Source organism: Odocoileus virginianus, chromosome 11, assembly GCF_023699985.2.
Source record: "Odocoileus virginianus isolate 20LAN1187 ecotype Illinois chromosome 11, Ovbor_1.2, whole genome shotgun sequence".
Taxonomy (NCBI): domain Eukaryota; kingdom Metazoa; phylum Chordata; class Mammalia; order Artiodactyla; family Cervidae; genus Odocoileus; species Odocoileus virginianus.
This window is the reverse complement of record NC_069684.1, coordinates 55108065-55129375: the sequence shown is the minus strand read 5'-3', so window position 1 is coordinate 55129375 and position 21311 is coordinate 55108065. Positions and strand designations below refer to the sequence as shown.

General features: G+C 41.3%; 1 protein-coding gene across 4 annotated transcripts in view; it reads right to left on the bottom strand.

Moving 5' to 3' along the window:
• Positions 1-4315: 4315 nt before the first annotated feature.
• The window catches only part of SLC30A10 (solute carrier family 30 member 10), a 36037-nt gene continuing 19041 nt past the window's right edge, over positions 4316-21311 (bottom strand). For 2 of the 4 annotated variants that reach the window (XM_070474499.1, XM_020912613.2), the window contains exons 2-4: positions 20763-20840; positions 12490-12729; positions 4316-10079 (exon numbers count right to left, since the gene is read on the bottom strand). In XM_070474499.1, coding sequence (XP_070330600.1) covers positions 9592-10079; positions 12490-12729; positions 20763-20840 — 806 coding nt within the window. In that variant the 3' untranslated portion in view covers positions 4316-9591. Of the gene's footprint in view, positions 10080-12489; positions 12730-20762; positions 20879-20939; positions 21248-21311 lie in introns of those variants that run through there. The other 2 variants (XM_070474500.1, XM_070474501.1) reach the window with 2 other exon arrangements.

Here is a 21311-nt window from a genome sequence, read left to right as displayed (position 1 = left end):
TGCCCTCTTCCAGGGGCTCTTCCTGAGCCAGGAATCAAACCCGAGTTTCTTGTGTCTCCTGCTTTGGCAGTCAGATTCTTTAGCACTGCCCCACCTGGGAAGCCCCAAAGAGAAGGGGGAGACTGAGGATGAGATGGTTAGATAGCATCATTGACTCAATGGACATGAATTTGAGCAAACTTTGGAAGATAGTGGAGGACAGAGGAGCCTGTCTTGCTGCAGTCCATCGGGTCACAAAGAGTCGGATATGACTTAGCAACTGAACAACAACAACCACTTTTACAGATGGTAAAAATGAGGCTCAGGGCACTTTTTAAATTCACAGACCATGTGCTTTCTGAGGTTAAGCAGCTGGTGGAACAGGGTTTTGATAGCAGGCAGACCTCAGAGCCAGAATGTTCAAACTCCAAGCTATACTTCATAGTATACATTAATTTCTATAATAAAATCTCTCCGTAAAGCCCTTTTCTATAACCTAGATTGGGTCAGATGGGCCAGATCGTGTTTCCACAGTTAGGGCTCTGTAGTGCAAGTTTTAAGCAAAGCTTCATGCACCACTCCTTCTAAAAGCATCATATTTGCTTTTTCTGAATACCTTTGACCACCAGATTGCAGTCATGGACTCAGCCCAGCACAGGTCCCAGTTTTCTGAGGCAGATAGGAGACTGGTTATTATCATCATGGCTGCAAGCCTCTATCACCACTGGCCACTCTGAGAATTTACTCCTCCCTCCCTTGAGAAAACACAGGCAAAAAGCACCCAGTCGTGTGGTTATAAATCCCATGAAAAGTGACACTTGCATCCCCAAGCCTGAAAGAATGGCTAAAACGTGCCAAATATTTTGGTTCTATGTTGGAGCTTATTATTATGGCCTCTGTGACCATGTGGCTCAAGTATGAGACAAAGGAAAGCCCACCACCTTTTGTGTTACCAAAAAATAAAAATAAGTGAGATCACGGCTGTACTTCCTCTACACAGGATATATTCATTGCAGAGTGTGCTCCTGAATCAGGACACTAGGAATGGAAAGGTGGCCGTCTGCCATCCACAGAGAATCACCCTTTGGGGTAAAGTGATGCACTAATATAGCAAAGGGAGGAACTGGAAATAAAGAGAGAGAGAGAGCAAGGAGATAGCGTGACAGGCCTAATTCAAGTCTCAAAAAAAAGTGAAAATGTCTTTTTAGGATGAACAGAGCAGGCTACTGTGTGATATTCACTCCTCAACTCATAGAGACCTCCATTCACGTGTCCACAAGGAACCACCCTCACCCTCTCTCATGCTCTAACTTCCTTAGTTTATCTTGGCCCTTTTCTGGTCTGCTGAAGAAGATAAAGCTTGCCAGGGGCCCAGGGGATAGAGGGGCTTCAGTGACAAGCTGAGGAGTTGGTCCTCCTCCTGGAGCAGAGAGAAGGTGAGAGGGTCACGGGCAGTTCAAGGTGCCAGGAGGCTGGTCAAGAGCCTTTTCCAACAGCACAGGTGTGAAGGGATAAAGTCACAGCCAAGAAACAGGACAGGAATACAAAAGGAGGGGCTGTGTCGAGCCCTTTGAAGGGAACAGGAGCTGAATGTATAGACTGATTAGACACAGGATGAAAGGGAAGGCAGCGTCCAATGCGGCAGCAAGGTCCCAGTTGGTTTAGGGGAAGGAGCATGGGGGAGGCAGGGATGGAGGGCAGAATGCTCCCACTAAAACCAACAGAAGAGCTGACTGCAGAACTGGGATAAACTCATGGATAAAGAAGATGTGGTGGACTGCTACTCAGTCGTGAAAAAGAATGAGATAATGCCATTTGCAGCAACATGGAGGCAACTAGAGATTATTACACTAACTGAAGTCAGAGACAAGTATCATATGATATCACTTATTTGTGGAATCTCAGATATGACACAATGGAACCAATCTATGAAACAGAGGCAGATTCACAAACATAGAGAACAGACTTGAGGTTGCCAGGGGGAGGGGGTCGGGGGAGGGATGGAGTGGGAGGTTGGGGTCAGCAGATGCTAACTATCATATATAGAATGGATAAACAACAAGGTCCTACTGCCATAGCACAGGGAACTATATTTAGTATTCCATGATAAACCCTAATGGAAAAGAACATTTTAAAAAAGAGTGTATATGGGTGTATAACTGAATCGCTTTGCTGTACTGCAGAAATTAACACAACATTGTAAATCAACTATACTTCATTAAAGAAAACAGAACCGAGATAAACTCCCAGTAAATGTGGAGTGTCTGCAGATTCCCAGAGAACATGCCCAGGAAGTCCTTAGCAACAGCTCCCACGGCTTAAGATCCTGGCCGAGGCAGGAGATAAGGTAGCAGGCCCTTTGAACCCTGAACACAGAACAGTATTGAGCATGGTGAGGAAGATGTCTGCATAAAATCCCTTTTCCAAATTCTGTTCCTGTCGTTTCCCCAATCTGCCACCCTCAGCCTCCTGCTGTAAAAGCTCAGAGCCAGTTGCCTAGAGAATAAAGTCTCAGTTCTCCAGATGTGTGGTCCTCTCCCTCTTTCTCCACGCGCTGAACTACTCCAAGGCCAATTTCAGGTGGACATCTTCTGAGCAGTCGCCCTGGACTGTTCATTCTCTCTTCTTCACTTTTATCCATGTTGATTGTACCACTGTTTAGTGCCATTCAGCTTTTTTTTTTTTTCTGGATAGCATATTTATTTATTTATTTATTTATTTTTTCCATTTATTTTTATTAGTTGGAGGCTAATTACTTTACATCATTACAGTAGTTTTTGTCATACATTGAAATGAATTAGCCATGGATTTACATGTATTCCCCATCCCAGTCCCCCCTCCCACATCCCTCTCCACCCGATCCTGGTGTTTAACTGACAAAATGGGATAACAGAGATGAGAGGAGGTGGGATAAGAGAAGGAAGGGTATGAACTCCTACTTGAAAGCATAACAAAATAAAATCCATTGACATTTAACTCTGTTCTTACCCACTTGATCTCCTAGGACTCCTATAACAACCCTGTGAGGAAGGTAACACAGGCCTTCCTCATTAACCTCACTTCTAGATAAGAAAACTGGAGGGCAGTGAAGCTAAATGATTTGTCCAAAGCCTCCAACCAGGAACACCAAATGTTGAACCTATTCATTCAGATGCTTATTCACGTGTTTATATATTTACTTACTTACTCATTCGTGTGCCAGCTACTGAGGCACTGTTCTAAGCACACTGGCAAAAACGGTGAAAAGCACAGTGGTGGATTATACAAAGCCTTATTCTAGTTGGAGAGACAGAAAATAAAAAAGTAATATGATGTTATTAAGTGACAGTACTATGAAAAAGCATTAAGGAGGGTAAGAGACACAGAGAGAGGTGGGGTCCTCTTTTAAATGGAGTGGTCAGACCTTAACCCTGGTGGTCCAGTGGTTAAGAATCCACATTCCAGTGCAAGGGGGCACAGGTTGGATCCCTGACTGGGGAACCAAGATCCCACATGCTATGCTGCCAAAACACTAATTTTTTAAAAAATCTTTAATGAAGTAGTCAGAGATTCTATAGCCTGAGCCCTGGAGTACTGAATACTATCACCTCTGCTCCATACTGCAGACTCTTGTTGCTGAAGGAAGCTGATGGTCATGTAATGTTCTATAAGCCTCTCCTTTTATAAATGTTGCCCAGGGCTTAGCATGTGCACATTTGAGTACCAGAACCCCTCCAGCACAAGATCCCCCCACCCCCCAGACACCCAGGCTATAAGGCAGCTCTCTTTAAAAGTCCGCAAAGTTGGACTGCCTGTTTTGGCTTCACATATAGACTATAACCTCCTTAGAAGCAAGAAGAACTTACACATGGTTTATAATAAATATGTGCTGATTAATCAGTTGATTGATTGATAACATAAAAGCAATTGAAAGAAGTGGAAGACTGCTCCCCTTATTCAACAGTCATATAGTTGCCAGTCAATTCACTGGAGAGATTTTCAGATCAATAAAGGTCTATCCCCAGAAAGCCTAACCTCTCACCATTTCCTAAATCGCAGGAGCTCCCCTCCTACACAAACCCATTGGGTGGCCAGGGTCAAACACTAAAAAACCAGATCAGTCCAGGTTACCAAACTAAGGTAGCTGGGTCAATTGTTGACATTTCTGCCAAGAGTGGAGGGTAGCAGAGGGGTGTGAAGAAAAGATCAGGGAAATGGAGACAAAGAATTAGTCCCAAATTATTGAAATCAATCCAACAAGCTACTGTGTGGGAAACGGACTTGGGTAAGTGACAAAGACAAAATGATTCAGGTACTTTGAGTTGTCTACTTTTCACAAACATATCTTGGTCCTGTGTTTATTTCAAAACCTTTTTATTGACAGCACCATTGAACATCTTTTGCTTTCAAAGGTATGCACCTGTGCATACATCCCTGGGGGACTTCACATGCAATTAGCAATGACTTATTGAAACTGTATATCTTAGAGTTTTAATAATTCCCCCAAATGTGACAATTATACTTTGGCAAAATCACCTGTGAGGACAGAAGGAAGACTTCAAGCAACAGAACTCCACAATACTGTAACATAATTTCAGACCTCTAGGAAGGAGTCATTCTCCCCTGAAAATCAACGTCCTTTCCGGATTATTCCCATCAGAATTCAGAGCAGGTTCAGTGTCTTGGCTTTGTACCAAAAGGAGACCACTGATCCATCTAGCAATATGCAAGAAAGTTCCATGTAAACAAAAAAAAGTCCAGAAAGAAATACCTGAAAAGTTCCACTAAAAAATGATACATCTTCATTAGCTAAATTCCAAATTCCTAAGAACATTCAGATGACAGTGAAGACTAGAGGCTGATGCAAGTTTCATTTGAGCAGCCAGTTTCCAGATTCAGCAACTTCATTTCTGTTTTATTCCTGTGGCTAATCACATGCAAATACACTCAGAAGCACAGATAGGTGATAATTTATCAAGTGAACAACAGGGCTATACAATAGGCATGCTTACTCAGTCTTAAATAAAAACCCAAACTAGGTCATGTTTCATCATTGCTTTTAAACCACTCTTTTTTCACAATCTTTAATTGCAAGAGTGTGAAGATACATTAGATCTGGGATAATTTAAATCAGGAGATGTATTTTGTCCTCTTGGGGAAAAAAATGGATATGATTTGGCAAAGGAGTAAATGAGTCATGAACAACAAAACAAATTGTTTTAACGCCTGAATTTGTCATTAGCCCTAAGACGAGCTATTTGTCAGGGACCAATAACAAAAAATATCAGGTTTAAAATCAGTGGAAAATTAAGCACATTAACTCCAAGAATCAATCATGCTGATGTGCCCTTCTCATTTGGCAGTGAGTCCATCAAACTGAGGATAGTCAAGAGTTGAAGAGATCATCACAGAATAGTAAGAGCATTTTATTCACTGTTATATGGTATGAACTGTACAATCAGAGAGGTAAAGGCTTTATTTTTTCCAAGTTGTATTTTCTTTAAATATCCAAATTCCTGTATAAAGATGACTGTATTTTACAGTTTGGTCTCATCTTTTAAAATTATTTTTTTAAAGAGCAAATTCTGTAGAGTGATTATATTAAGAGGATTGTTGGACACTTGAAGGTCTTTCATCCACATATCCCTCAAGAACCCTTAGGTTAAGTCAAAGGCTCGAAACTAGGGGCTATTCTGCTTCCTGGGAGACCTGTGGCAATGTCTGGGAACATTGTTGGTTGTCACAACTCAGGGGGACATTACTGGCATCTAGTGGGTAGAGGTCAAGAGATGTTGCTAAAAATTCTACAAGGCACCAGACAGCCCCACACAACACAGAGTTATCCAGTTCAGAAGGTCAAGATTGGCACAGCTTAACAGGGATTTCCCTGGGAGGTCCAGTGGTTAAGACTCTGCATTCCCAGTGCAGGGAGCATGGTTGGATCCCTGGTCTGGAAACTAAGATCCGGCATAAAAAAAAATTAAAAAAAAAAACTCTTACTACCTCAAAAGGCAGCTGCCTTATTATAAACCAAATCTACCTCAGTGATCTCTTTGACATTCAAAATATCCCTTCCAAATGAACTTTTCAGTTCCTGATTTACCTCCACTAGAGACTGGCCAGTTGGTGGCCAAAAAGAGAAGAAAGGAAAAAAAAAGTAGCTAAGTATGGAGAACATTCTAAATTCTTCCTCAATGTCTCCTTATTTTATTGAACAAAAAATTAAAGGGATAATATTTTTTTCTGTCAACAATGGAGCCTGATAGCCCAGTGAACATTCATAGTGGCCAAATACAAGAAAAAAATCAACCTGTTTTCAAAAAGAGTTGACATTTGGGAAATAAAAGCAGACATGGTATTTCCTACAACTAGGGCTGAAATAATGTGGGAAGGACTCTTTCCATAGAAATAGGAGGCAATGGTTAAGTGTTGCCTTGTGTCCCCAGGTTAGTGGGCCTGATCGCTGGTTCTGATCTGACACCCAAAGGATTCCTTAGACGCTTAAAAAGTTATTTTCAGTTCTTAGGGACAAAGAGGGAATTTTTCTGGAACTAACCTAAACACACAGCAATGCTAAAGTGGGTAGCAGGATTTTTCTAATCTCAGAAAAAAAAGAGTGTTGTTTAAATCCACTGTTCCTCTGGCACCATGGCCAATAAGCAAAGGGAAAAAGAAAACTCTTGCATTGCCTTGGGAGAAGTTAAATGTAGACTAAAAGGGAGAGTAAAACTACCATAGATCAAGCATCACATGCCTGAGGAGGCAAATGCTAACACTTAACCCAATACAAAAATATTGCACTTAATTAGCTTGTTTGGACATTATTAAACACACCAAGCCAAACTATTCCATAATTTGGTATGTTCGTAAGTGTCCATCAAGATAATTTCCTGAGGTTAGATTTAATTATGTTGGAATTAAGAGCCTTTTCCTTTGCAGACAAATACTTTAGAGATTAATTAAAGAATATTATTTGAATGTAAACTAATATGCATTCCTTTATGCAGCTGCACAAAAACTATAAAGTGATATTTTTCTCTTTTTCATGAAAGCAGAATGATATGAAATCAAATTAGACCTTCAAATCTGGAAGTGAAAGACAAATTTCTTCTTTGACTCCAATTAACGTATTCCAACCAACATTTACACAAGAGAATTTGATCCACATACTACTGTGGTGAGTTTCACAAAGAATCCTCGTTTTGTGTGAGTACATGCCATACTTTTAACATTAAAAATAAAGATGTCTTATATTTACTCTCACTTTAGCTACTAAGTCTACATACACTGCAGTATATACTATGTGCGTGTGTATGTGCCATGTCACTTCAGTCGTGTCCAACTCATTGCAACCCTATAACTGTACCCTGCCAGGCTACTCTATACAATACCATTAAGTATGTATGCTTAATAAACTTCTACGGATAAAAACATATTTAGGCATTTTTATATTTATGTAATTCATGGCCAATTTAAACTCAGATAATGAATTTAACAGGAATAAAAAATTTCCTGTTTTACTGACCACAGTTGCTTCTTTACTTCACCTTTAGAATTTAAAACAAAGACAGAGATTTTTAATGGTGTTTGTGCTGAAAAATATGGGGGCCTTTTCTGTTCCCAACCCATAACTTTTATAAGAACGGTGCAGATTCCAGACCATGCAGACTCAACGCTTACAGTCTAAAGGATGATCTTTCTCAGTCAATTTTGCAACCCATCAAAGAAGATTCTAGTTCTCTAGTAAGGCACCTCCTATTTACTTATACCTATTTTGAGACTGTTGGTTAAAACACTGCTGCCTAAACAATTTGTTAAACATGTGACAGATGTTTCTCCAATACTAACATAGGTCGATTTTGGAAGCAAATCAGATTGTAATAAATGTATTTGAAGCTTGGTAATATGGGTCAGAGAAAGAAAGATGTAACCTCCTTGAAACACATTAAAGGCAGCAATTTAATAAATGCTTGTTTCTCCCTTGGACACACACTTTTTAATCAAATTGTTAGTTGACAACTATAATAAATATGCTAAAATATATCTAATTAGAAGAAAGTCAATCTAGCTTATTTGGCGGGTAAGAATGCATACTCAGTGTCATATATTCTTCTATCCTGAGAATGCTCATTTTCTCGTGGTAAATGCTACATAGATCAATGTGATCATATAAAAGAAAACACAAGGGAAATTTGTGTAAATAAGCAAATCATTAACAAGCAATAAATGATATCAATCCCAACTGGACTGACTCTAAAAGACAGTATTTAAGTATTGTGTCATACTTAAAGAAGTAGAGATATTCCCATACTTCCAAGTGAAAAACACAAGCATCTTATATACTTAAACATTTGAAGCAACCTATAGTTGTAGTGTATTTTCTTGAGCTCCAAAATCACTGCAGATGGTGGATGAAATTAAAAGACACTTGATCCTTGGAAGAAAAGCTATGACACACCTAGACAGCATATTAAAAAGCAGATACATTACTTGGCCAACAAAGGTCCGTCTAGTAAAAGCTATGGTTTTTCCAGTAGTCATGTATGGATGTGAGAGTTGGACCATGAAGAAAACTGAGTGCCGAAGAATTGATGCTTTTGAACTGTGGTGTTGGACAAGACTTTTGAGAGTCCCTTGGACTGCAAGGAGATCAAACCAGTCAATCCTAAAAGAAATCAGTCCTGAATATTCATTGGAAGGACTGATGTGAAGCTGAAGCTCCAATACTTTGGCCACCTGATGTGAAAAACTGACTCACTGGAAATGACTCTGATGCTGGGAAAGATTGAAGGCAGGAAGAGAAGGGGACAACAGAGGATGAGATGGTTGGACGGCATCACCAACTTGATGGACATGAGTTTGAGCAGGCTCCAGGAGTTGTTGATGCACAGGGAAGCCTGGCATGCTGCAGTCAATGGGGTCGCAAAGAGTCGGACACGACTGAGCGACTGAACTGAACTGAACTGAACAGTTGTAGTTTACAGCAGAAAGTCTTTTTCTCACCACTTCCTGAAATGAAGAAATCAAGTTCATTTTCTTCCTGGCTTTCCACATCCTCTGTAAACTCAACATATTCTAATGCTCTGAGAATATTTTCTACCTTACTAGGTATTCATTTTACATCCATTCAAAAATGAGTCAAAGAAAAAAAACTTCTGCCACGATAGGATTACCTAACTTTTCTCTTTTATGGTCTCCCAGTGGAATGGAAAAGAATATAGCTGTTATGATTCTTGAGTTGTTTTTGACGTACTTGGCTATGAGCTCACCTGAGAGTCAGCTAGAAGTTCTAGTCAATTTAAAACAAAAAGCTAGTTTGAATCCTGCGTCCACAATCATTGAGTCCCAGCCTTCAATGTCCCTGATGTGTGCACTAGTGCATTAGCTTCAGAAAATAAATGTTCAACAAAACTGTTGAAGAGCAGCATGGAACACCTAGGATAATGTAAAGGAGTTCTCGGTCACATAACAATTAACAGACCAGTTCAACTAGCGTCCCAAACCACCAGCCGCTTACGGAACGTGCTCACTTTGAGTCTGGTCAGTGCCTCCAGCCGTCAAAGTTCTTCCCACAAGCCAAGCGAGTGGTTCCAAAGTGCCTCGTCTATATAGTCTTACTGATTGGGCACTAGATTAAAAATGTGTGCTGTTGACATAATGTGAGTCCTCCTGGTGTTTGCCAAGAGCTTGTCCATGATCTTCCAAAGGTACTTCAACAGCCACTTCGGTAGTCTGCAGTCTACCAAGGCCGCCACTCTGGGACATGTCCAGTGGGGGACAGCCGTTGTGCTCCGCACAGCCATTGACATGGGCCAGAGGCAGGGCTCCAGGCGGACAGCACAGCTGCTTGGCACAGCTCTTGGCAACGCAGGGAAAGCTGCAGAGCAACTGCAAGTCCTTGTGCTCCAAGGCTTCCTTCAGGTCCGCCTTCTCAAACTGGATGGTCACACTGTGGATGCCGGCGTTGTGGAAGATTTCTCGAATTTTTCTGGTGGCATCCTGATCTCCCCCATCCTGCTGATACTTGATGTGCAGAGTGGCAATGATCTTCCCACTGATAAGCTCCCAGATGTGGACTTCATGGACACTGCTAATTCCAGGCACAGCAGAGAGCTTACTCACTAGAATAAGGAAGAGAAAACAACAGCCAGGGTGAGGGCTGTAATTGGACATGGAACCACTGTGGGACAGGTAGGGTCCCTTTATGCCTTCTCACCCGCACGATGTCATTATTAAGAATAAAGAAAGGAAAAGAGCTGTATCTATATGAGCACATTTTCCCATAATCTTCTTCTTCCTCTCCTGAGTTCCTCCAACATACAGGGTTAGCCCATAAAAGGCAATTCAAGAAAATAAGTTTCACAACAGCCCTCCCAAAATGCCCAGGCTGTTGAGTGTACAAGGCATTAACTGCTCTGATGGACTGGCATGGGAATACAAAATAGGATGCCTTTTTAAAAGGGAATTTGGCAATAGAGATCAAAAACTTTTAGCAGCAATTCTAATACTAGGAACTTAACTGAAAGGAAACAACCAAATCTTTACATATGAGAATGGTTTGGGCAATACTTTTTGTGTTAATGAAAAAAAAAATGGAAACAGCAAGGAAATAGCTAGCCAATTATGTGACAGGTGGTGACATAGTTGTAAAAAAGCAAACTGCATATTTAAGGATATGAGGAAAGGTTTATAAGGTATTTTTAAGTGAAAAAGCCAATAGCTGGACTGTATATGTGGCATGATCTTTTCCCCTTTTTTTAATGAAACGGTGTGTATACACATACAAAAATGTTTAGACAGATAAAGTCTTGTTTCAGTGAATGACTGACACAAAAATATTGAGTGTTAATTTCTGGGTGGTAAGATTATGAGAGATTCCTATTTTCTTATTTAGGCTCTTCTATATTTTTCATACTTTCTAGCATTTAAAAACATGGTATTGAACAGTGAATCCAAGCAACCTATAGCCAGCTAGTCTGAATCCCGGTTTAGTCATTTACTACCTACAGGACCTGCATGACCTTAACCAGTCCCTCTGTGCCTCAGTTTCCTTATCCAGAGATTAAGATAATCACAGTACCTCATAGGATTATTTTAAGATTAAAATGAGTTAATATAAGCAAAGCACCTGGACAATATTACTTAGCATGTAATCAGTGCCGTTAAAGTGTTGCTATTGCTATTACAATCTAATTTTAATATTAATATCTGCTTTATATGTATATACATATACATGTGTATGTGTGAAAGTCGCTCAGTCACGTCCAACTCTTTGCGACCCCATAGACTACACAGTCCATGGTATTCTGCAGGCCAGAATACTGGAGTGGGTAGCCTTTCCCTTCTCCAGGGATATATACAGACACACACACACACACACACACACACACACACACATATATATATATAACTTTGTTAAAAGGCAATAAAAGAATATATATCATAAATTGCCATTGGGTTGGCCAAAAGTTCGTTCAGGTTTTTCCAAGAGATGTTATGGAAGAACCCCAAAGAACTTTTTGATCAACCCAATATAGGTTTCTTTTGCTTTATCCATGAGGAAACAAGCTCCTGCAAAGAGCCTCCTTCACCTCTGTCCGCCCCAGCCTGCAGCACTGCACGAAGATTAGGCATGCAGAACAGTCACACTGTAAATCATGCCTCTGGAGGGAAAGCCTAGCCATGGCAATACAGTGTATTAAGACCCATCAAATCTAATTTCAGCTAGCTGTCATGAAATAAGGTCTTCCAATTCTCAGCCACATAGTGGGCCTGGGCTTTAGTTCATGTTCACTGTCTCACTGATGAAGTAATGATAGAAAAATAGCAAAGATTCATGAAAAAAAATTGTTTTCCTATAAAAACATTCTTTCTATTTCGAAACACTAGAACTAAAGCTGTACATTCAGCTTCTCACCAACACCTGGAGAGCTCTCATTTAGACATTCTACAAGATCTCTAAAAGTGTTATTCTCAGATGCACATAAACTGAAGTGAGAGCTTGACCTTCTGTTTGAGCAAAGCAAAGAAACATATTTCACTACTGAATGAGTGGATTGAAACATGATCCATTTTCCTGTGTTTTAAGACACACACTGACTTGCATGCCCACAAAAATCAACTAACTAGAAAGCAGGATCTAGAGTATGAAGGAATGATTCATATTTTCAGAATAGGGGGAATAAAAATCAAGTCCTGGGCAGAGTGGCCTTATCTGAGTTAGAATAAATCCCTGACATGAAGGTCAATAAATAGCCCAGGAATATTAATAAGGACTGCCCAAGGAACATATTCTCAAAAACTCATGATAAGTTCAGAGAACGATGGGCTAAAAAGGACCTCTGGTTCTCAGAGCTGCAGTCATCTTAGTAGCTGAAGTCATCTACGAAACATAGAAGGATGTCTCAATTGCATAGTGATTTAAAATATTTCAAGATACATAAATCAAACACTGCTCTGAAATAATGCTGGTACTTTGGCCTAAAGAACATTCAGTGGGCAGCAGTTTGAGATCAGAACGGCATGACTTACTCAGCTCTTCCATGTTGACGCCTTTGGGGACCATCTGCAGCAGAATGGCAGCGGTCTCCTTGATGAGTGGGAAGGCAGATGATAAAATGATGATGACCATGACGACAGTCAGGCTGGGGTCAATGTAGCACTGCCAGTTACATGGGTCCTCACGTTTCAGGGGAAGCACATAGAATATGATGGCCGTGATCACCACCACCACTGACCCCAGGGCATCCCCCATCACGTGCAAAAGTACCCCTGCGGGGAAGAAAGAAAGACCAATCAAGCCCAGATCCACGTTTGGGAGCCATGTGACACTCAGTGACTTGGCTTCCCAGCTCTATGAATACCTGTTGCTATTTTTTTTCTGTTCTGTTAGAACAGCAGGCTGGATTAGAAAGCAAACACAATGACCACTGCATCACAGAAAAACAAAACCCCAGACCACCATCCCATGACCCAGAGAACCCGGAATAGCCTAGGAAGATTCTGAGCTGCAAACACCTGCAGGAAGACAGACTGGGTTAGTTCAAAGTGCCACATTCCCTTCCTTAAATGCATTGCCTACTTTTCACTTAGCCTGTGGTCACTTAGACTGCATTGGGTCTAAGAGATCCTCCAGAATGTCCCCACTAAAGAACTCTTTTATCTCGATAAAATAACATTTAAATTCTACAGATAATAACAAAAATTAGGGTTGCCTTTACTTAAGGGAACCACTTTGAAAAGCTTTAATTATGATACAGAAAACATGTCATCCCAGCAAAGAAGATCTAAGTGTCCAATCGTTTGCTGGACACCAACTAAATAAACTGTGCTTAGTCACTCAGTCCTATCTGACTCTTTGCGACCCCATGGACTACAGCCTGCCAGGCACCTCTGTCCATGGGGATTCTCCAGGCAAGAAAACCAGAGTAGGCTGCCATACTCTCCTCCAGAGGATCTTCCCAACCCAGGGATCGAACCCAGGTCTCCCACATTGCAGGTGGATTCTTTACCGTCTGAGCCACCAGGGAAGCCCAGACTAAATTGGAATTTAGTGAATTAGGTGAAGATTTGTCAGAAAGATTATACAGTATAAACATAACGTTTTTGGGGGGTTTTTTAAATTTTTTTATTTTCTGTACATCAGAATCTCTCTCTTCAAAGTATGGTTGGCAGCTTCAGCATCACCTAGAAGCTCGTGAGACATACAGAATCTCAGGCCCCACTTCCAATCTTTTGAGTCCAATTCTGCATTTTAATAAAATCCCCAGGTGATTCAAATGCAGATAAAAATTTTCAAAGCGCTTCTCTAGAAGAAAGCATATGAACTAAGAAAGATCTGCTCTGTCTCTCTAGGTATCCCAGATTCACTCAATAGAATTAATAATAATCTAAAATACTAACAAACTCACTCATGACTGCGACTGAATTGTTCCACTTAGAAGAGGCTAACTCTTCCTCTTGGCAGCTTCTGAGTAGCATCATGGTGTCAAATGACATTTTTAAAACACACCAAATGTAAATTGTGGCAACTTCTCCCCCACCAAAGAAGTACAAGAATAAAAGGAATCCCCACATCTCCTTCATGCTGAGTGTTTACTAATGGTAATAGGATCCTGATTCAATAAATACATTAAATAGTACGATTTTTTAATTCTGTGCCCACTCTGTCCACCCCACCCCCACAGGAGTGCCTTACTTCCCAGTCCCTGTCCTCAGCCACCAAGAAAAACTCAAAATGTTCCCAAGAGTTGGTCTCGAGAAGAAACTGAAGATCAAAGCTTTAACCTACCCCAGGGCAGTACAAAACACTACCATAAAAATATGAAGACCAATTATTGCCTTTATGCACTCAACATCATTTTCACTGCCTGAGACTGTCATTCTCTTTTTTACTCTTCATTAAGACTATAAGTAACATAAGGGTGAGGGTTGTACCCTAAATTTCCTTTGTTTATATTTTAGCACTGGAGGCATACCATCTAGACACTTAAAAAGTATTTTCTGGTTAATTAGTCAGAGCTCTCACAATACAAAGTAACTTCTGCCTCTTAGTAAAAATAACTGTAATGATAGCCAAGATATATGCACCAGACATTGTTGTACGTTGTCTGTATTGATATTTATACACTAAGTGCTTTTGAGGACTCTCGGAAGTGGTTAGTCTCTCCGTTTTACAAATGAGGAAACTGAAGCACAGAGTAGCTAAGTGACTTATCCAAGATCACACAGCTGAAACATGTTTGAGTGGGGATATAAGTCTGCATAGTCTGACTAGAGAACCATTACATATCCTGCCCCATCTAAGTCCCAGATTCCGGTTTCAGATTCTCCTTCTGAGAAGTCCCACTACCAGTTCCTAAGAAAAAAATGTTCAAACTTAATTTTCACATAATCCACAGTAAGAACCCTATTTTGCATCCTAGCCCAGGCACAAACATACACTGAAACAAATATTTCTGGGGAAAAAAAAAAAACAAAAACCTGTCCTTACACAGGATTTATTGCTATTTTTATATTTCATTCCATTCTAGTTCATTTTCTAAATGAGGATCATACTCTACTAAATTGATTTTATGACCCAAACTATTGTGACCTTCTGTTTGAAAAACTGCTGACAGCATCATATCACTAAATTCCTGAGTGGTGTGTTTTCTGGCCTCCCACACAGAAATGGTCTTTATCTTCTGGGGACCACAGTCCACTGGCAGGATTCTGAGATAAGTAGGTCAGTAACTTCTAGAGGAGGACTATTCCCTATGATGGGAAATCTCAGGAAAGGCCTCTCAAGAGACCGGCAAGCCTCCAAAGAGGAGGCAGACTTCAAAAGGCAATGATGTCCCAGGCAGGGAAACTCAGACAGAATGTGTTCCAAGCACAGAACTGGAATGAGGCTGCAGACAAAGACTTGTGAGGCAACGTGAGACAGACCTGACAGTCTCTCTTTATGACTCATGGACCTTGTGAACATCAACCTCTTACAGCAGCAAGATTCTCACTGGTGAACAGGGGATGGGAATAACGTCCGCCTCACTTCCCAAAGAAGCCAGCTCTGAAGAGGACATCAAACAACATCTGAAAACCCACTGAGAAGTAAGCGCACTGAACCGATGGGGAGGCGATTTGTTAAGGGAATCCTCTGTGCTGTTCCAACCAGCACGAATTTCTCACAATAACACAGTGATGTCCACACTGCTATTATCCCCCTTACATAGATAAGGAAACTGAAACTCAAAGAGGATACTGGGCTTGCCCAAGGTCACCCAGCTAGTGAAAGGCAGAGACAGAACTCAAACCAGACCTCCCTGCCTAAATACTTCCCTCTCCCGCTCTACGAGTGAGGTGAGGTGTCCCACCATTAAATAATGGTGGGACAGGCTGGGACCTGAAACCTGGGACTCTTTATTGTATTGCAGTGCTTACAACTGGACAAAGGCCTCCTCCAGCAATGGAATACAAAGAAACTATAAGGGACTAAAAATAGCTGGGTGTATGAGCAGTTGGGGCAAATTATGAACAGTAAGATACAAAAAGACCAAAAGCCCAACTTCCACTTCTGAAGGCCTGGAGCAAAAACAGGGCGCTGAGCATGCCCCCAGCACACATCACTACCAAAGGGGTGGGCAAACCGCCTAAGGAAGCCACCTCTCCAACCCAATCCCTGGCCTGGCCCTACCTTCACCCCATATAGGGAAACAGCTAAACTGTTACTTGTTCTCACTCACCCCCAACCCCTGAAATGCAGGAGACCTGGATTCGATTCCTGGGTCCAGAAGATCCCCTGGAGGAGGAAATGGCAACCCATTCCAGTATTGTTGCCTGGAAAATTCCATGGACAGAGGGGCCTGGCAGACTATAGCTGTGGGGCTGCAAGAGTCGGACATGAATGAGCAACTAAACAACAGTAGATTATCGGAGTGCCTGCAGTTTGCTGAGCACCCTTGAATTTCTTGTCTGGCCTCTAATCAATTTTTATTGATTAAGGAGGCCAAGAACCCCAGTCCGTAACAGTGGGGAAGTAGGGGAGACTGTTAAAGGGTAAGGGTGAGGCAGTAAATGAGTGAACAGAAGCACAGAAACGTCTAGAAAGCAGAGTTGGCACCAGAACAGCAAGTCCTTGAATGTCTGCAGTGTTAGGGCCTCATTCTGGATGCAATAAAGGTTTCAGAGCAGATTCTGCTGAGACCTCATCTGTGATTCAGAAAGATAGATCAGGCAGTAAGTACTGTCTGAGAGGCAAAGATTGCCACCTGGTAGACAACCCAGTCACCTGATTAGTCACAGTGCTCACAGGTAGCTTTGCAAAACCAGGAGCCTTAGCCCTCGCTTGCTGTCTTTAGATAGAAACAAAACCCAATCACTGGCCTATAGCCTGGAAACTTGATATAAGTTGATGTGAGTCCCAGCACATATCAGTGGTACTGAATTTATTGAATGACTGGAAACACAGTACCTTAGCACTGGGCATTAGCAAGCGGCTGAGGAAAGATGGAAGATCTTTCTTAATGGGTTAAAAAAAAAAAAAAACCACAAGAATTAAGAAGAAGCACCTCCTCAAGAGGGAGGGGATATATGTAAACATAATGGCTGTTTCCGGTTGTAGAGCAGAAGTTAACACAACACTGTAAAGCAATTATACTGCAGTTAAAAATAAAATAAAAGAAATACTTCATTCCAGGAGATTTCTTTTCAAAGAAATGATGTCAAGATTGTTATTCATCCATTTATATTTATACTGAAATAAAAAGGGTTGATTGTCTTTCTGACACCCTGTTGCAGTTTTTCTTAACGGATCATGTTTGAGCCTAATAAATAAAATCAACCACAACAAAGGGCACTTGTTTCTCTGATGAGAATTTTAAAGAAATGTGCTTTTGCTGTGCTTTGCAGCAGAAGATGGGGTATGTTTTTTAGAAGGCATTTTTTATTCCATTGAAATAAGAAAATCAAGAAATGGCTTTTGCCATACTATTCTTAGAAATCAAAACCAGAAAGTTACCTAAATGTCCATTTACCAAGAATGGATAACTACATGGTGGAATACTCACACAACAGAATATTGTAATGAAAATGAATAATCTAGGACAACATTCAACAATATGGATGAATCACATGTAATGTAATGCTGAGTAGAAGAAGCTGGGAAAAAACTGTACCGACCATAAGATTCCATTCATATAAAGTACAAACGCAGGTACAGTGAATCCCCGCTGTTACAAGTCAGAATAGTGGTGACCTGGGAGGGTAGCCAGTGACTAGACAGGAGCATTTGGGGGACCCCCTGGGGTGATGGTATCTTCTGTTTCTTGATCTGGGTGTTGTACATGGAAGTGTTCAGTTCACTAAAATCCACTGATTGCATATCTATGATATGAGTACTTCTAAGTATGTATATTATATTTCAGTAAAATTTTTAAGTTAAAAAAAAGAAGTGGCTTTTGTTCACAAGACTTCCTATCAGCTATTTGTTCCCCTAAGTGTCTGGGAAGGACAGTCTTGCTTTCTAAAGCAGTGACTAAAATGTCAGAAATCTAACCATTCAGTGGACTGTGGACACTGGAGAAGCCGGCCACCCTGGTGGAGTCCAGGGGCAGTGCAAGGTGACAGAAAGAGCCGGAAACGTGAAGCAGAAGCCCAAGATCCCAGCCCTGCCTCCACTGTTAGCTGGGGTGACTTAGGAAGTCACCAGAATCTCTGGTCCCTTTTGCTCATCTGTAAAGTGAAGGCCCCAGCATCTATTTTCCCCAAGGCCTTTCCGGCTGTAACACGCTGTGGTCTTTCCCTGAATAAGGACACAGGATTCAAGGTGAGGCCAGCCTGCTCCTTGGCCTGAAATGCAGAGAGGCTCCTGAAATACAGAGAGGCTCCTGTTAACCACAGCCAGGCACTGAGCTCACCTGTACCTGAAGCAGCTTAGGTTGGAGCCCAGCAATTCCACTCACCGCCTGAAGCACAATAGAATCCCTCTCTTCAGGCTGTTCTGATGCTAAGTGACCCATTCATGAATGGTGCCTGAGAGCAAGTGTGCCCTCCATAAAAACGTTAGCTCCCAGATATCTCAGACCTCCCAGAGGTCTGAGGCCTTACACAGTAACCCCAAGAAATGGGTACTACTGCTATCCGCATTTTAAAGATGAGGGATTGGGAGGCTGAGAGAGGTTCAAAAGTTGCCTGAAGTCATCTGGTTATAAGCGGCAGAGCCCAGACCCAAACCCAGGCAGCTTGAGCCCAATCCCAATCTTTCCTCCTCTGAATTCTTTATCTCTATGGGAGCTACGGGTGCATTTTGTCAGCCCTTGTGGACCACAGGGCTCAGGTACGGCAAGGCACTTCACCACTGATGTCTTTCTACCCAGGAGTTCCAATAGCTGTGGAGTGAAAATTAGCAGGATCATCCAAGTTTCCCTTACATGTGTTTCCCAAACAAGGTCACAGTGTCTACTGGGACCTACTCTTCATTCTTTGCTACTTTCCACCTACCTGTTCTCTTTCTCAGTAACATAAGATGAGGATGAATAACCAACAAGCTCACATATGTGGCATCTTAAAAAACAAGCTCACAGATACAGAGAACAGATTGGTGGTTGACAGAGGTGGTGGCGGGGGGTGCAAAATGGGTAGATGGAGTCAAAAGGTACAAGCTTATTATAAGATAAATAAGTCCTAGAGATGCAATGTACGTCATGGTGATTATAATTCATAATACTGTATCCCATATTTGAAAGTTGCTAAGAGAGTATATCCTAAAATTTCTCATCAGTGAAAATAAAAACTTACTATGTATAACGATGGACATTAACCATGCACTGCTATTAATCTGTTAATATTTATACTGTGGTGATCACTTCACAATATTATACAAAGATCGAATCATTACATTATAAACCTGAAACTAATGTTATATGCCAACTACATAATTAAAAAAGAATAAAAACAGAATGTGCTTTGAAAAGGTAAAGTGCTATGATGGTGAACTCCATTTTAAAAATTCACTAAACTATATATATATGTATATATATATAAACTGAACCTAAAAAAAAACAAGATAAATTAAAGGATTATGAGTTTTCATCATAGATTCTCTTTCCAAAAAGAGTCACCACCACACTTTTTAGAAATTCCCCTATTGCAGTTAACTTTTTTAAAAACTAATTCATTTAGAAATGTTTAAGAGCTCATGTGTTGCTATTGTTCTTTTCTGCTTTTCCCTCCAGATTCATTCTGGATATCACTTTATAAAACAGATATGAGATTCTCAGAACTGAAGATGTCTTCTGTATTACTTGTTTTTCTTTGTAATATTTACTTCTAAGCCCCACTTCCAGCTTCCTCAAACCAACTAAAGATAAAGGGTTGCATAATCTTTGTTCTGGCTTCCCTGGTAACTCAGACTATAAAGAAACCGCCTGCAATGCAGGAGACTCGGGTTTGATCCCTGGGTTGGGAAGATCTCCTGGAGAAGTGAATGGCAACCCACTCCAGTGTTCTTGCCTGGAGAATTCCATGGACAGAGGAGCCTGGTGGGCTACAATCCATGGAATTACTGAGAGTTGAACACAATTGATCGACTTAACACTTTTGCTTTCACTCTTTGTTGAAATTCTCCATCAGTTTGGGGACTGACCCTTCTTAAATCTCTCTGAAGAAAAACATGTGCTCAAGAAGTTGGAGAGGGGAGATGCAGTATACCTTGTTAGTGTTCGGTGAGAACACTAACACTTTTGAAGTCTCAGTGCTGACCTTCGCCCTGGGTCTATGACCTTGAGTTCATGGTAGAGAGATGCTAGTGATGTGCCTTCCTTCTATCTCCCCAGAACTCCCACTTTGGACATGGAGGTGGAGATTCAAGTGAACCAACAGACAGACCCATCACAGGAGCATATTTCTGGCCAAAATAAGTGAAGCAATGAGGGTCACTGAGCAAGTTCACTTGGGACATGACCTTGGATAGATCCCACCTACTCTCTGCCAACCTTTATCAAAATGATACTCAATTCAAACAGGCTGTGCTTTATGTTCATAACATCCATGGGCAGGCAAAATGGAGCAGTAGCAAGCCAGAGATCTGGGAGACCCTGGAGCTGGCAGCATGGGCATGAGCCTAAGTAGAGCAAGGATAAATCATTAGCAGCTCTGTCTCCAGAGAATCGATGCCACCATTAGGCAAGAGACCAAGGTCATAGTCTCTACATGTAACCCGCCAACTTTCTAACACACCTATGAAAAGGCAAACAGAAATGAAGAGTTCAGTGCAGTTCGTATGTAACAGTGAAAAAGATTTCAACTCAACCCCAAGTCAACCCTACCTCTGATATTCAGGGCTTCGGACTTTTTCTCCTTTTTCATCGTCTCTTCTGGCTCATTCTGGGTGTTCAGGGAATCACCTGCATTCAAAGAAGAAACCTCGTGTTGTGTATAAGTTCTACAAGCAAAAAGAACCAATGGACTCAAAATACAGTTTTGTTATTTTCAAATCCTACTACCTTCCCAGATTCCTGCCTCTCCAAACACGCAGCCCAGGGAAGCAATTTTGGCCTTCAAATGAGCCTTGGAACTGGCCGCTGGACTTCATTCACACTCCCATGAGAGTTAAAGTTTAAAAAAAAAAAAAAAAAGAGGCATGGGAACCCATCCTCATCCCCCGCCCCCCCAAATCTTTAACTCGCAAGGGGACTGAAGGATGCGCAAAGCGGGAGGACGAACAAGGTGCAGATAGCCTATAATGGAGGGGGAGGGGTGTTATCTGTTGCCCAATAAAAATAACTGATCTCCAAGGAAATCAATACTCCTATACAAGGAGACTCCTATACAAGGGGGAGGGGGGAAGAGGGGCCCAAGGATCCAGGAAGAAAAAA